Source organism: Musca domestica, unplaced genomic scaffold (genome assembly GCF_030504385.1).
Source record: "Musca domestica strain aabys unplaced genomic scaffold, Musca_domestica.polishedcontigs.V.1.1 22, whole genome shotgun sequence".
In the NCBI taxonomy this organism is placed as follows: Eukaryota; Metazoa; Arthropoda; class Insecta; order Diptera; family Muscidae; genus Musca; species Musca domestica.
The window spans coordinates 8,403,248-8,421,399 of record NW_026712262.1 but is presented as its reverse complement, the minus strand read 5'-3'; the positions used below and the strand labels follow the sequence as shown (position 1 = coordinate 8,421,399).

General features: G+C 35.5%; 1 protein-coding gene across 1 annotated transcript; it reads left to right on the top strand.

Annotated features, from left to right (window-relative positions):
* Positions 1-238: 238 nt before the first annotated feature.
* On the top strand, positions 239-14,702 carry LOC131802623 (insulin-like growth factor-binding protein complex acid labile subunit). The gene is made up of 2 exons (XM_059122995.1): positions 239-565; positions 13,404-14,702. Exons 1-2 carry the CDS (start codon positions 449-451, stop codon positions 14,484-14,486), a joined length of 1,200 nt encoding a protein of 399 aa, XP_058978978.1. The 5' UTR covers positions 239-448; the 3' UTR covers positions 14,487-14,702.
* The last annotated feature ends 3,450 nt before the right edge of the window (positions 14,703-18,152 follow it).

The window sequence follows — 18,152 nt, the reverse complement described above, 5'->3', positions numbered from 1 at the left end:
TAGGCCAAGCATGTGTTTCGGTTTGTTTCGGAGAGCGGGAGTGTGAGCTTTTTTGGTGCATGCGCCCACTCATATGAGAATGTGAAACCGAAGAGTTCACGAGAGTCCGTAAATCCGACCGTAACAAATTTCTGTGTGCCTTTCCTCCGACTGGAATGTGTGACAAAATCACAATAACGATTACCGGCTTTTGTCTTACAGGAATTCCATTGGTAAATGTAAACAACGCGGAATCCCGTCAGTTATTATTTGAATTTGATGGGCAACGGTAACGGATACGGAAGCCCTCCACTGCACAGAAGGAATCAGTGAAGCGACCACTACCACGTCGTTTACGTATGTGAATCGGTTAATTTGAAAGTGAAACAGTGACGTGATATGTCCATTGCTAACGGTGTTCGTTTTCAATCACGAAGAAAAAAATATCCGAAACAAATTTAACACTAAAATGATCAATTTATGGCTTCTGGCAATTGCGGTCACACTGAGTTGCATATTGAAATCACAGCTAATAGAAACATCCAAATCCTGCCCATTAGAATGCATCTGTCTATCGCAGACTCAAGTAAGTCAACTTCTGCTATGGTGATTAAAAGAGTCAATGCCAAATAGAATAATAGTTGTAGTGTTGAATTGTCAAAGAACTCTAACCGTTTGGGTTCTAACAAGTGGTCCGCAGTAGACTTCGGTAACAATATAATTATCAATAAAAATCTGTAGGCCTGTCTGTTTTTTTATTTATTGTATTGTCGCACAGTGCTCAGGTTTATTTCCTTGTTGAATATACTGTAGATTTCGAACAGTAAGATATCAAAATTGTTCTTTTTATTCTTGGACAGATAAAATCGTATCGTTTTTCTTGTATTCTGTAATAGAAGGTACAATGATTGTAGATAAGTTTAAGGTCAAAGTCTTATTTTAATTTTTATCTTTAATTTACCAATATTGATGGTTTTTGATTTTTGTTTTGCGTTTAATATTCATTTTTATAAAAAAACAAGTGAAAAAGTGGGTTTTGTCGAGATATGTATACCCTTGGGCAATGTTCGATTATTTAAATATATATTGACTTCTGTTATGATTATTCAAATGGGGGAATGGGCCGATATTGTTCATTTCGTATCGGACGTAAATAAATATGATAGGAATATGATCACTTTATATGAGATATATGATAATTTTAAGAAAACGTTAAAATGTGGGTGAGGTACCAGATTTAGTCGACCGAAGTATTTCCTCTTCAGACTTCATCTAATACAGATAAAAATGTTGGTATGGACAATATTACAAGAAAATTAAACATTTATATCCAATTTTATGCGAAATCATAAATTCGGATAAATGCCATACTCATTTCATGTTTCTGTTTGAGAGGAATATTAAGATATAGCAACTTGTAAAGAATCGCTTATATGTTTCGCAAGTTATGGCAGATAAAAGTATTGAAAATTGTGACCCTTTGTGGATGAGGTACCAGAAGGAATGATAACAGATATTGTATTGATATAAATATTTAGATGTACCAAGTCTGAATGGAATCGGTGCTAATTTTACGCTTTATGAGCTTCCTGGAGTGGAGAGATACCAGATGGAGTGGACCGATATATCCCTTCTTCACAGCAGATCTTCGGTTAGGGTGGACCTATATATTCCATTTTCACACCAGACCTTGGGCTAATAAAAATATTGCGATGTGTGTAATATGAAAAGAGTTATAGCTATTTCAAGTTTTGACCCGATATTGTCAATTTCCGCATCTGACCTAGCATTGATGCAAATATTTGGAATTGCAAAGTTGGAAAAAAATCGGATTAGCCCTTCTCTTTGTGTGTAATAGTTTTTTTTTTGTTTTGAAAAGTTCGAGTTTTTGTGGGAGGGGGGTGGTTACCAGAAGGATATTGCCCATCTTTGAACACTATTTAAGTTTGATAATAATATTACAATATATGAAGTTTGGACCAAATCGGATACTCCCTTCGAGAGTTATTGTGCGCACCAACCACACAGACCGACGGACGGACGGACATCGCTGGATCGACTCCAAATGTCCTGAAACTAGGGTCTAAGACCGTTGGTATTTTACCACTGAAACTTGTTATGTAGGGTTGTAGGTAGATAGATGATCCCACCAAAAATCATCAGTGTTTTGTCCTTGTCTTCAATGGTAGTCAAAAGTTCTACACTACCAAAATTGGAACTTGTCTAAATATGTTAAACGCTACGGTAATTATATATACCTTTTTTAAAGAGAGTACTCCTGTTGTCCAGGCCAGGTAATTAAACATCTATCTTAAATAACGTTGCTAAAATATTCTGCTGTTTTTACCGATTGATAGGTGATATTTTTTGCAGTGTTGAGGAAAATGTATATTTCGTTCAACAGAAAATTGTGAAAAGTACGTGTGTTCCGAAATGGATATAATAAATGGATGCAGACAAAATGTTGGGTTTGACTAGAAAAATTGAACTCTTAACCTTCATGTTTCATACAAAAACAGATCCTGTTAAAAATATTCGGTACATAACTAAATACATTTGTGGAAGATGCCACAAAAATATTTTGATACAAAGCTAAACATTTCAAGACAGTGTTTTTATACCATACAACACTATGTGTGGGCGGTAATAAGTTTGATTGGGCCAAAAATTATGTAACACCTCGAAATATTGGTTTATCACATAGGAAAGTATGCATGGATCTTCCTATATCGCCGAGCTTAGTCGATCTAGCTATGTATGTCCGTCCGTTTGTCCATGTTAACTTGTAATCACTCTACAGTTCGCGAATATTCTTAATCCCGGCGAAATCACAATTCTGACCTTTACGTAGATGCCGATAGTAAATATATCGGATATATATCGCCAAAAGGATACAATGTGTGTATACAAAGGAAGGGGATGTTAGCTAGTATGCTTATATCTCAAGAATGGCTGGACCGATTTCGATAAATTTTGTGAATTCAGCATTAAAGTATAAAATGTAAAAAAAACCTATAAAAAGTTGCCAATAATGATGTTAAAATAGATTTTGTGACATATTTCATTCTTTATCGCATGCGATTTTTTCAATTTGACTTATAATATTGAAGTGTACATTTTGTAATATTTTTCATTTTGTAATATTTAGGTTGGGGTTATTATATACAGATTGCAATTATCGTCCGATCTTCACGAAAATTTTCACAAGAGTTAGGCTCACAAGGGCTAGGCCTATTGTTTTCAAAGATGTCCGTAATATATTTAGGGGTTGAAAGGGACCAACAACTAAAAATATTCCTGATTGTGCAGCCGTTATAAAGGTCACAAATAAAAACCAAAGGCCAAGAAATCTCACATGAAATTATAGTTTAGAACAGCGGGTAGAATGGACCACTACTTTTGTGTGAAAAATACCAGCATTACTTACATGAGATATCCGAAATACACAAATGGAGAACTTCTGGTTTTTTCATGCTGATTTTGCTGACGAATATAGCCAAATATCGTAGAGATGCAAATTATATAGATGAGTCTAAATCTGGAGATACAGGAGCAAATCGACACGGATTTTGGATGACCAAAAATAAAACCAAAAAATAGCATACAAATATACCGATACAGATGAAATTTTGCACAAAAAATTTGTTTGACCCAAAGACGAACCCTATTGAAATTGGAGATATTCGGTCCAAATTTAGGTATAGCTCCCATATATGTTTTCGTCCAATTTGCTTTATATTGTGCACCAATCTTGCAATATCCGCCCAAAAAGTATGGAATTTTGCATGTACGACCAGATTGGACCTGAAAATAAGTACGCCAAATTTGAAATCGGTTCAGATATAGATTAGCTCCCATATATATTGTTCATCCGATTGATTATATTTGTCCTCCGCAGCCGTAATATGCATTCTGTGACAACGATATTTGGGGAAATATATCAAATATAACTCAGAAATACCCTTCCTAATTTTATCGAGATTGGCTAATATTTGGATATAGCTCCCATATATATCTTCGTCCGATTTGTCTTTTATTGTGCACCAAAGGTGAAAAATTAGCCCAAATGGAATGGAATTTGGTACTTACGACCAATACATATTGTTATATATACATATAGCTCCCATACATATTGTTCATCCGATTTGTTGAATTTGCCCTGCATAGCCGTAATATGGACTTCGTAGTAACGATATTCGGGGAAATATATTAAATACAGTCAGAAATACCTTTGACAAATTTTATCGAGATCGGTTCGGATTTACATATATCTCTCATATATATCTATCCGATTTCAAGTTAATTGTTGACCAAATGGATAGTACAAGTCCGAAATAAAAAGGCGTAAATGCCTCGACAAATTAGTAGAAATCGATTCAGAGGAGGATATTCCTTCCATATATTATTTCCTTTGGGCTTTTAATTATTACATAATCATAGTGATGATTTAATTCTCTCAAATTCCATTAAAACTTTTATTTGTTATGTGAAGCTCTACTAAATATTCAAATTGGTGTAGGGTATCATAAAGTCGGCCCGCCTGACTTTAAGACTTTCTTTATTGGTTTTGTATTGCATGCATTTTTATACCCTACACCACATAGTAGTAAGGGTATTATGTCTTTGTGCATTTGTTTGTAACATAGAGGAGGAAACGAGATAGACCCATAGTTCCTTTTGGTGATCAGCATAGAATCACATTTTGAGTCGATTTATGCATGTCCGTTCGTCTGTCCACGTATTTTTGTAAACAAAATGCAGGTCGCATTTTTTATTCGATTGAGATGAAATTTTCTAAATTACATTTGCCCAAGGACGAACCCTATCGAAATTGGTGAAAATCGGTCCAAATTTAGATATAGCTTCCATTTATATCTTCATCCGATTTTATGTTTCTTGTGCACCAAATAGCTAATATCAGTCCAAATGGTGTGAATTTTGCTACATCCGACCAAATTCAGCCTACAAGCATGTGCTTCAAATGAAAATCGGTTCAGTTATAGCTATAGCTCCCATATATATGTTTCATCCGATTTTGGTTTTTAAGTCCCTTACATTCGTTATATGCACTCCACAAGACTGATATTTAGCACCAGATATTAGATACAGCCTAGCAATTCCTAGATCAAATTTTATCAAGTTCGGTTCAGATGTGGATATAGCTCCCATATATATCTTTATCCGATTTTAAGTGTCTTCTGCACCACATGGCTAATATCAGTCCAAATGGTGTGAATTTTGGCACTTCCGACCGGATTTAGTATAGAAGTAAGTACTTTAAATTTGGTGGAAATCGGTTCAGATATAGCTATAGCTCCCATATATATGTTTCATCCGATTTTGTGTTTAAATCTCCAACATTCGGAATATGCACTCTACCATAATCATATTTTGTACCAGATATCTCATAGAGCTCAGAAAACCCAATATAAACCTTTCTTTTACGAGAGCTCTACTAAATATGCATAGTGGTGTAGGGTACCATATATAGTCGGCTCCGCCCGACTTTTGAGCTTTTCTTACTGGTTTTCAATTTGACTTTCTTATACTTTTTGTCTTTAATGCATATTTTTAGAGCAAAATAAATCACAGATCTGACTTATGTAAGCCGCACAATTGTTATTATGAGTAATGACTTCATAGTAATTTCTAAATAGAAATAAAAATTCATGGCAAAATTAATTATAAAAGATGTTCACCTACCGTCGGTTTTAGATATTTTGAATAGCCTGATCTTACTTTTCAGCCATAGGCTTTACAAACTTATATGATATAGAACATCTATAGTAGCCCCAGGCTGTAGTATCCTTTATGAACTTCAGATACCAAATTTGAACAATTGCTGTAAATAATGTTGCTAAAATCATCAAAATACCGAATATCGAATATATTGACATAGAATTTTATGCTGATCAAGAATATATATACTTTGTGTCTAAAATGTATAATTCTAGGTATTACAAACGGAATGGCAAACTTAATATACCCTCCATACTATGGTTGTATATAAAACTATGGTTAAAATGTAAAATATGATTGAAATCGGGTTGTACCCTTATACGCTGGTTATGACTGATGTCAAGACCTGCAAAAGTGATTTGAAAGTTTATGAAAAATTTATAGAAGGGTATAAATCTTTTTCTTACTAATTCGCTCTACTATTTTGCCCTCTTTATATTCGGTATTTCACTGATTGCAGTCCCAATGAATTTTGCATTTCGAGTTCTCATTGGACGGGTTATGTCATGTGAAAGAAGTAGGTCCACGTTTTGTAATAATCGCCATAACGCTTTGTCGGTCAATTTTATACCATAGTATGGATGGAATATTAAGTTTGTCATTCCGTTTGTAACACTACGAAATTTGAATTTTAGATCCCACAAAGTATATATATTCTTGATCAGCATAAAATTCTATGTAGATTTAGCGATGACCATCCGTCTATCCGTCTGTGGAAATCACTCTAGCTTCCGAACGAAATGAAGAAGGTTGATAAAATTTTATTCAACACAGACAATTTTCTGTCATAGGCTGTAGTATTTATTTGGAACTTCAAATACTAAATTTGAAATAGTTCCGATAAATAATATCGCTAAAATCATGAAAATATCGAATATCGCGGGGTACCGTTATATTGGGAAGACGTGGATCTGCACAGACAATTTTCTGTCGAAGGTAGTACTACCCATTTTGAACTTCAAATATCAAATTTGAAACAATTCCGGTGAATAATACTATTATTATATACTTTGTGTCTAAAATGTATATTTCGAGGTGTTACAAACGGAATGACAAACTTAATATATCCTCCATACTACGATGGAGGGTATAAAAATAACAACTTTTTCTGACAAGATAATGGATATAAGCATCACTGAATGATCAGATGTGACCTTTTAATGTATTTGCGATTTCGCAGGGATTAAAAATATTCGTGATTTAGTGGAAAATTTTTTACAAAAGAGCTATGGTCCATTTTACCCTAAATATTGTCCGATGACACCATTGATTCTGCGTCGACTGGTCTATAATTGCGGCATGCAGAGCAACTGCAAAATCAAGAAAAAAATCTCGTTTTGGTCCATTTGAACCCTTCTATTCTGACCATAATGCTATCTGTAGCGTGATTACAAATTAACAGATAGGCGGACGGACATACATAGCTAAATCGACTCAGCTCGGCGAGGTAGAAAGAACCATTATATATATTATACACATTCCTTTGTGCAGGGTCAATATTTTGAGGTTTTGGCTCAATCAAACTTATAATTCATACACGAAGTGTTGTAGGTTATAGAAAATATTTTCGAATACTAATGCGGACGTTTCGAGTGAAAGCGTGTTACAAAATTAAATCAGGTAGGCCATGTAAATCAACTGAAAACAATTTTTTCTTATGGTAGTAATGTAAAACATATACATACAGGGTGAGATAAAAAAAAACTGCAACAAAGTCAAACGCCATCATTTTTACATTTTTTTTAAATTTTATTGAATGAAAGCCAAAATTTCAGAAATGGCATCAAATTTTAGAATAAGTTTAGATTTGTTCAAATATGTCTCCTTTGGCACGAAATATGGCCTTCCAATGGCCAATGACACCGTCACACTCTGCCCGAATGTTGTTCTGCGGTATTAAGGCCCATTCCCCGCGAAGCGCTTGCTTGAGGTGATCGACACTTTGGTATTTTTAGTGTCAACATTGCTATCCAAAATACTCCAGAAACAATAGTCCAACGGATTGGTATTCGGAGATTTTGGTGGCCATTGTGTGTTGGAAATGAAGCGAGGAATTTTTTTTGTAAGCATTCTTGGGAGGCACGTGCTGAGTGCGATGGTGCTGAGTCCTGTTTGAATGTCCAAGGTCTGCGGCCAAAATATTTGCGTGTCCAAGGCTTTAATAACCCTCAAGAATACTTTCGCGATAATATTCGGCATTTATTCTGATGCCACGATCGGCGCTTGTGTTCTGGTGGCCAACCGAAGGTGAATATTTTCAGCTGACCTCGTTGGCAAGTAAACACTGTCATTTTGTTTGTTTACAAACTGCTGGACAACGAATGCTTTCTCATCGGAGAAAAGCAAATTCGGCAGTTCGCCACTTTCGGCCAAGCGAAGCAACTCTTTAGCTCTTTTGAGTCTATTTTCTTTCTGTTGCGGTGTAAGTTTTTGTACTTTTTGGAATTTCAATGGCTTACCCCAAGCTCATTTTTCAATATTTGCCGAATGCAATATTGTGATATGTTCAACTCACGAGCTATTTTTCGGCCAGTTTCAGATTTTCGATCAAGTCGCTTCCTTACTTTTCGAACCATTTCTGCTGATGTTGCTTTCTTCCACTTCCTTGACGTCGGGCTACGCTACCAATATCAACGTAACGAGCGATGGTACGAGACACAAAAGATTTATTTACATTTAAATGCTGGAGTGCTCTAATGATAACCACTTGTGGTTTTCCAGCCAAATATAAAGAAATCACACTATCACGCTTGAATTCCAAATCAATATTTTATCGTATACGAACGTTTTTTTTTTAATTTGATTAACTTCATTTAATTGACTCGATTTCTTGAGACCTGAAATTGCAGGTGGGTTACATTGAAGTATAGCACCGAATTTTGTGGTGGCGAAATTGAATAGATGATGTCGAAATAATTTAACGCGGTCACACCAAAGTTAAAGGATAATTACTTTTTCAAAATCGCTAAAAAATAAAAAAACAGAGACTATCTCATTGCAAAAATTCTAAAATCAGGGAAAAATCGAGAAAAAATGTACAATGCAATCGAATTCGCAAAAAACCAGCAAACAATTTGAAGATTTCTTTTTTCAATTTGTTTTTCTTTCCTGTAAAATTTATATAATGTACAATGTTTTCAATTTGGCTTATCATATGAATTCAATCATTTTTTGTGATCAAAATAAAGAATTATTTTTCTCATATAAAAACAAAAATCGGAAAAATATGCCAATAAAGAATATTAATGAGGTTTTATATTGAAGTGTAAATTTTTTGTTTTAAATTCTGGGACAGCAAATACCGAATATAAAGGACGCAAAATAGTACAGGGAATTGGACATTTAGTAAGAAAAGGATTTCTTCCTAAACTTTCAAGATACCTTAAATCGCTTTTGCAGGTCATGTGGGTCATAACCCCCGGATAATGGTAAAACCCGATTTCAAATATATTTTAAATGTTAACCATATTTTTTTTTCATACTAATTTCGGCAAATGGCAATTCGGTAATTTAAGAAGGAACCATCCTCGCAAAAACTTATCACCATAGCCATCATATAATTTAAGCTATTTTCGGGGTCTGTCTTTTTTGGCCCTTATTTAACATCTTTGTTTCTAAGGGAGTAGAAACCCTCTTCGCATACAATTTTCAATTTTCGGAGTAGGGCCCATTCCTGTCTTGACTACCTTCATCAATAGATTGGGCATTAACATTTTTATTTAAGCTATTCTGGTGTAGAGAACCATCTTGCAGGTAATTGTCCACATAGGCATTTATTTAAGTATAGTCCCCACATTATGTGCACCAATTATAATTTCCTAACCAATGTGTGGTCAGAAAAGAAAATTTTGTATTCCATTGAATTTGTAACCCTCAAGAGAATATTGGTTAGGAACGTACATTTGGGATGTACGTCTGTATGAAATAAACTCCAATTGGAACTCATTCAGTCGGAAATTGTGGCAGAAACATGTAAAAAATACGAATATTAGAAAGAAACGCGAGACCGAACATTTGTTTAATCGTCATTAAATTATACTATGATGAAAAATATGGATTTTATGGGGTCTCCAACGCACAATTTTAATGACATTTACCCTCAATTACGCGGTGGGCAAAACTAAATACCACGCAGCACGGTATTCTAAACGTTGGAAATACAAATTCAAAATTAAAGCTCATTTGAATGGAAAATGTTGCTAAGCTCTTTACAATACCAAGAATTGAGCTGAGTTTTCACACGGTGCTATTATGGATGTTCTATATCATATAGATTTTTAACACTCAAATTAAAGCGTGTGTCTCAAAAATAAGATCAAATATCTAAAACTGACCGTAGGTGAACCTCTATTGTTATTTTTGCCATAAATATTTATTTCTGTTTAGAAATTACTATGGAGTCATTTCTTATTATAAAAATTGTGACTTATAGTCGGATCTGTGATTTATTGTGGTTCAAATAATATTCATTAAATATTAGAAGTACGGGCCGGCAACACGAACCGGGCCAGCTAGTCCATTAATATTTTTAAACATGGTATAATTATTAGCAAATCCTAGCTAATTTTACTCTATAGTAATAGTCGTGTCAAACTCGATATGACAATTTGTAATCTAGTTCCATTTCTTGATATACCATAGGTATACACTTTTTTATATACAATTTCACTGCAGGGCAATGTGAACATATTTTTTGCCTAATAATAGACAAATTCGCTATTTTACTTAACAAAACGCCAACAGCGATGGCGCAGAATTTTTTTTGCGGATAAGGAACAGCGACACCACATTTGATAATATAGTCGAAAATTTAATGTTCTTAAAATTGCAAAATGCAGAATACGTTATATGCAATTTGGTTTCAATTTCAAAGGGAAGTTGCTTTTCCACATTTTGTAGCGATTGCTTGAGGTGTTGAGAGATTTGAACCTACAGCTAACAACTATACATTCAGGTGAATAATATGAAAGCATTAAAATTAAATATTTTAAGAACTATTCTTCTGAATTTTTAATTCAATAATCCAAATTCTAAGAATGAACATTAATTTGTAATAAAGCTACAGGTCGCAACTATGGTCGGATCCTCGAAATTTAAAATGTAGGTGGGGTTAGAGTCACAGTAGAAGTCTATTGTTTTTGGAGATGATCGCAAAACAAAAAGGGGTTAAAATAGACCAAAAATATAAAAAAATCTTGCTTTTCCTGTTGCTCTACATGCCACAATTATAGAATAAATCGACGCGGAATTTTGCGTGGAGTTAGAGACTAGGGCTGGGCAGAAGCTCACCCAATTGGATGGTCATCGAATCATAGTAAACATAAATCATGAGATTTTTATCAATTTGACTTACAATTTTGGTTATTTTTGGGTTATATTTAGCTGTAGAATAGACCACAACTTTTGTGAATTTATTTCGAATACATAACAACACGGAGTGCGTGAAAATGGGAAACATCTGGTCAGATCTCCATGACATTATTTTAAAAACGAAACCTTCCAAAATGGATTTGGACATAAGGGGGCTTCCAACATATTGTAGTGTTGAAGGGTATCATATGGTCGTCCTCGTACATCTGGGCAGGTCTCCATGACATTATTTCAAAAACGAAATCTTCCAAAATGGATTTGGACATAAGGGGGCTTCCAACATATTGTAGTATTGTAGGGTATCACATGGTCGGCTCCAAAGGCTACCTTTGCCTACTTGTTTACTTTTGTAAAAAGTAAGACGGTATCAGTCGGTTTTGCCGACGGATTTGTACCCTCAACTATTGACTGTTCATTTGAATATATTGTGACATCCGTTATTAATATTATTCAAAAGTTTGAGGCTTTATGGGCCAGGTGCCAAAGGTGTTGGCCAATATTTTCATTACGTATCTGATCTAAGCCTGATATAAATAGTACAACCTTAGCTTTATATGAGGTATATGATCATTTCTGGAAAATGTTGAAATGTGCACGAGGTTCCAGATATTGTGGACCGATGTATTTCACTTCGTCTAATAGCAATACAAATTTTAACAAGTTAAAAAGCAGTAAGTTCGGCCTGACCTTTTGCATACCCTCCACTATTTCGAACGAATTTGGAAATTTTCAAAAAATAATATCCGTTAACAATTCTGTTAAAATCTTAAAAATACCGAATATAGCCGTTATATTGGGGTCTATACGACGTGGACCTACATAGGCATTATTTGTTGCAAGCCATTACCATATTTTCTCTCACAAGCTGTAGCATCCATTACGAACTTCAAATATGGCATCTCAAATAATTTCTGTGAGTATTGTACCTAGAATCGTCAAAATACCGAATATAGGGAGGTACTGATATATGGACCAATTTTCTCTCACAGACTGTAGTTCCCATTACGAAATATAAATACGTAATTTGAAACTACTCCGGTGAATAATGACGCTAAAATTATCAAAATGTCGAATGTTGCGTGGTAACGTTATAGGAGGCTATTCGAAGACGTGGACCTGCACAGACAATTTTCTGTCATAAGCTGGAGTATCCATTACGAACTTCAAATGCCAAATTTGAAACAATTCCGATGAATAATGTCGCTAAAATCATTAAAATACCGAATATCGGGTGGTACCATTCGGTACGTCCCGAACTTAGCCTGCCTACTGGCAAAATAAACATGTGTGCAAAATTTTAGCCTTCTATCTCAATTTGTTCGAAAGCGTGATTACAACAGACAGACGGACATCGCTAAATCGACTTAGAATTTTACGCTGATCTAGAATATATATACTTTGTTGGGTCTGACATGAGTATTTCGAGGAGTTACAAACGGAATGAAATAGTTAATATACCCTACATAATGTAACCTTTTGTGGAGAAGGAACGAGAAGGAGTGACCCCAAAAAGGGGTGGGCCGGTTTGCTTCATTCATCTGAGATGTTTGAAATTTTATGAGAATCGGTGTTTACTTCGCATATTATGATTTATGCGAATGTTTAGGAGAATTGAATGCTCAATTCGCATTTTGTGATCGTTTAGGTTTTGGGCTGATATCTTCACAACAGATGTTATGTTAATAAAAATTTAGATATATTTTTCTTTTTAAATTAAGACGCTTTGAGGGGGAGGTACTAGAAGGAATTATAAAAACAGACATGCCGACGGACACCCCTAGATCGACTCAAATTGACTTGAAACGGATTTAGGGCTTATAGCCGTTTTTGCGATGGGACACGCTTTGCCCGTATACTTCTCATACTAAACTAATCAATATCCCGATAAATTCCAAGTTTGACGGACTAGAAATGTTGACTTTGCTTCCCAAATGGTTGTTTGTAGTTAAATATCGTTCATAGATTTTAAGGTAAACCAATTCTATGATAGAATTGAATTTGGTCATCATATTTTATAGTTAACTCAGTAACTACTCATGTATTCAAAGATCTCTTTTTTGGATTAGGAAAATTATTACAAGATGCCAAAGCTAATACTCAACAAGTTCATTAAGCAATAAAGCTTATAAAAAAACATTGGTTTTTAATTACTTGGAACAGTTATGAGAAACGTCGATGGTAACCCAATGTGTATTTCTCTTGTTTATCATTTTAGCATACATTCGTACATACATCCCTACATATTGATTACTATAAATAACGGTATGAAAGTATCCTTAAATCTAATAAACATTTTGTACTTCATTTATTTGTAGGTACTCTGTAACACTGGCGGTCTGAATCATATACCGTTACGTCATCTGCCAACCAATGTGGAACACTTGTCCCTGACTAAAAACCATTTTGCAGTCATCAAACCCGATTCGTTTGCCGGCCTTCGTTCACTGAAGAAATTATCTTTGGACGGCAATAACATAACCAAAATTAAGCAGTTTGCTTTCCGCGGTCTGCCCCGTCTCAAGGAGCTATCTATCCAGTACACGCCGCTGCAGGTGGTGACGAGCTTTGCCTTCGCTGGCCTACAGAACCTGTCCACCATTTTGCTAAGTCACAATCAGATTGCCAGCATAGAGGCTTACGCATTTGCCGGTACATCCAACGTCAAGCTAATTCTGCTGACCAATAATCCATTGTTACGCATTGAGAGTTTTGCCTTTTCCAGTTTGACACAAGTGGGTCATCTACTGCTGCCCGCTGGCATACGGACACTTGAGCCAAATGCCTTCTTCGGTATGTACACAGTCGGGCTGCTCAAATTGGCTTACATGGACCTCGAACATATTCAGCCATTCACATTTCGTGGTCTCTCGAATGTGCTTCTTCTCACAATACAAGAGTCGGATTTGGGTACAATCAGTGGTGAGGCATTCGCCGGACTAACTCAGGTGGACACACTTCAGTTGTTGAACAACAAGATTGACATTATCGAGGCACTGGATTTCAATGACACAGCAGCCATAAAAAATCTCAAATTACATGGCAATCATTTCCTGCAGACGCCGGAAGCGGATAACATTTGTCTGGATGGTGTGGACAACCTGGAGTTGGACGGCAACTACTTTCCCTGTGGCTGTCAGCTGCATAATCTGTTGGAGAGTCCCTTCGCCACTAGGACGCCCAACTCCACCCGTAGTCTCATGCAGAACAATTACTGCATTTCACCCATCGAAATGAACGGGCGTCGCATGGGGGACGTGCAGGTGGCGGAAATAGCCCCCTGTCAGGAGCACCTAATGCAGGCTAATTTGGGCTCGAGGGCAAGCAACCTCAAGCCCCCCGTTCTGTGCCTGGGTGCAGTAATGCTATGGCTCAAATTAGTTTTGGTCAGCAAATTATAGCAGGCAGCCCCCAGCAGCAGCTGCTAACTTCTCTCCAGTTTCATTTTGAGTCAATGCTTTGTTACTGTGAACGCACGTACATATGATGTTGTTAATTTCTGATTTGCAGTTCTCTGTTGGCCAATTTTCTACAACTATATAGAATTTATACAAGTATAAAAAATAAGAATAAGCTATAGGAAATAAAACTAAGTCAATTTTGCTAAATATATAACCCTAAACGAATACGATAATAAGTAATAATAAAAATGAATATTTAAAACTATATTGTGTTGTCTGTTCTCGGTTTGGTCAATTATATTTAGAGGTGGATTAGTTTGAACTTTAGTTTCGGAATACTGGTAAAAATTTCAAAATTCAATGGCAATCCGTCAAAATCAAAATTTTATCCAATCAGCAGCTGGAAACTATGCTACTATTTTTTACGGGAACGGATTTCACAGCGTTAATCAAAATTCGACGTAGCGCATACGTTCGTATTTCACAAATACGGCAGGTTCACATCTTATCATATACCAAATAAAAACGTCGTAAAAATGGATACTTTTTAATTCCGCCAATTGTAACATTTTCCAATTAAAACATTCACCCCTTTTTCAAATTATTAATTTCTTTTTTCAACACAAAAAAGAATTTTTTCTATTGTCAAAGTTGAAAATGTTCATCTTTGAAATTTTGTACACCAAACGTATTTGGGTAACTCTTTATAAATAAAAGAGTCTTACTTATATGGTGAAAAACGTCGACCGAGTACGTCGAATATTAGGTAACGTTGTTAACCAGTACACAATAGGTTCTGGAACATAACGTATATACATCCTGTTTGACAACATTCAAATTTGAAAATTAACAAGTTAAAAAGCAGTAAGTTCGGCCGGGCCGAACTTTTAATACCCTCCACCATTTGCAACATATTTGGAAATTTTCAAAAAAAAAAAAAAAAAAAAAAAAAAATCCTTAAAAATTTCTGTTAAAATTTTAAAACCAGTAAAGAAAGACTTAAAGTCGGGCGGGGCCGACTTTATGTTACCCTACACCACTTTGCTAATTTATTACAGCTCCACATAACAATTAAAAGTTTTTATGGGAGAATTCAATCATACACGCTATGATTATAATTTAAAGTTCAAAGGACTAAACATGCCGAAGCATTTGTATCTTTTAAATTCGGACTTGTATTGACCATTTGGTGCACAATTAATTTGAAATCGGATAAATATATATATGGGAGCTATATCCAAATCTGAACCGATCTCGATAAAATTTGGCAAAGATATTTCTGAGCTGTATTTGATATATTTCCCTGAATATCGTTGTTACGGAGTGCATATTACGGTTGTGGGTAACAAATATAACAAATCGGATGAATAATATATATGGAGCTATAGCCTCCTCTATATCTGAACCGATCTTCACCAAATTTGACATACTAGCTTCTAGACTCAATTCGGTCGTATGTGCCAAATTCCATCCCATTTGGACAAATATTAGACGTTTGGTGCACAATAAAAGGTAAATCGGCCGAAGTTATATATGGGAGCTATACCCAAATCTGAACCGATGTCGATACTTTGTTTACAAAAATACATGGACAGACGGACGGACGGACGGACATGCATAAATCGACTCAGAATGTGATTCTATGCAGATCATCAAAAGGAACTATGGGTCTATCTCGTTTCCTTTTGCCTGTTACAAACAAATGCACAAAGACATAATACCCTGACCACCTTGTGGTGTAGGGTATAAATACCGAATATAGCCGTTATATTGGGGTCTATACGACGTAGACATACATAGGCATTGTTTGTCATAAGCCATAACCATATTCAAATTCTAAACTTGAAATAAACGATGAATAATCTAGCTAAAATCATCAAAATATCGTATATAAGGAGGTGCCGTTAAATTGAAGCTGTGCGAAGACCTGGACCAGCATAGACAATTTTCTGTCACAGGCTGTAGCATCCATTACGAACTTCAAATACCACACCTCAAACAATTTCGGTGGTTATTATACCCTCCACCAAAAAAAAGTATGGAGGGTCTATTAAGTTCGTCATTCCGTTTGTAACTCATCGAAATAATAATTTTAGACCCAACAAAGTATATATATTCTTGATCAGCGTAAAATTCTAAGACGATTTAGCCCTGTCCGTCCGTCTGTTGTAATCACGCTACAGTCTAAACGAATTAAGATAGAAAGCTAAAATTTTGCACAGATCGCTTTTTTGTCTGCAGGCAGGTCAAGTTCGAAGATGGGCTATATCGGTCCACGATATCGTATAGCCCCCATATAACGGTGCCCCCGATATTCGGTATTTTGATGAGTTTAGCCACATTTTTCAATGGAATTGTCTGAAAATCCACACAAGTAGTTCCTTGTGGGTACTTTATACCTCGACAGAGAATTATCTATATAGGTCCACAATATCGTATAGCCCCCATATAACGGTACCTCATGGTATTCGGTATTTTGATGATTTTAGACTGTCCCGCCCAAAGCGGGACGTATGGTCACGTTAGGTATAGTCCCCATATAACGGTATTTTGATGATTTATGCCACATTTTTTCACGGATTTGTCTGAAAATTGGTATTTGTAGGTAATAACGGGTCCCTGTGCGTGTGGCAAAACATTGCATGTATAGGTCCACGCTTTGGTATAGCCCCCATATAAAGGTACCTCCCGATATACGGTATTTTTTTTGCCACATTTTTTTACGGATTTGTCTAAAAATTGGTATTTGTGGGTCATAATGGGTCCTACTTCGTGTGGCGTAACATTGTATGTATAGGTCCACGTTTTGATATAGTCCCCATATAACGGTACCTCCTAATATTCGGTATTTGGATGAGTTTTGACATATTTTTTCAAGAATTTCTCTGAAAATTGGTAGTTGTAGATCATAATGGGTCCCAGTTCGTGTGGCGAGTCATTGTAATTAGAGGTCCAAGTTTTGGTATAGCCCCCATATAACGGTACCTCCCGATATTCCGTAATTTGATGATTTTTGCCACAGTTTTTCACGGATTTGTCTAAAAATTGGTATTTGTAGGTCATAATGGGTTCTAGCTCCTTTGGCGAAACATTGCATGTGTAGCTCCATGATTTGGTATAGCCCCCATATAACGGTACCTCCCGATATTCGGCATTTTAATGGTTTTTGCCACATTTCTTCTAATGTTTTCTTTACCCTAAGGTGGAGGGTATTAAAAGTTTGGCCCGGCCGAACTTAATGTTTTTTTACTTGTTATTTATATAGATAATCAATCAGAATTTTTTTCACGAATAAACTAAACAATTTCAAAATAACTTTAGTTACTCAAAATTTTAAATTAATTTCACCAATGCACCTTTTAGCTAAAATATATTATTTCACAGAACAGTTTGCGACAAAATGACCGAGAAGTAGGCTTGCTTGGCGTTGGAAATACTCACCAGTAAACGTAAACAATTAAAAAATTATTAGGTTCGGCCGGGCCAAACTTTTAATAGCCTCCACCTTAGAGTAAAGGAAACATTAGAAGCCATTGTGTCCCACAAATACCAATTTTTAGACATATTCGTATAAAAATGTCGCAAAATCATCCAAATATTGAATATCGGGAGGTACCGCTATAATGGGCTATACAAAAACGTAAACCTATACATACAAAATTTTGG

What these genes read in the sequence shown, in the direction of transcription:
- LOC131802623 (XM_059122995.1), top strand. Translation starts at nt 449, where the DNA reads ATGATCAATTTATGGCTTCTGGCAATTGCGGTCACACTGAGTTGCATA. An exon ending in TCTGTCTATCGCAGACTCAA is followed by an intron (nt 566 to 13,403) that starts GTAAGTCAACTT and finishes ATTTATTTGTAG; the next exon opens with GTACTCTGTAACACTGGCGG.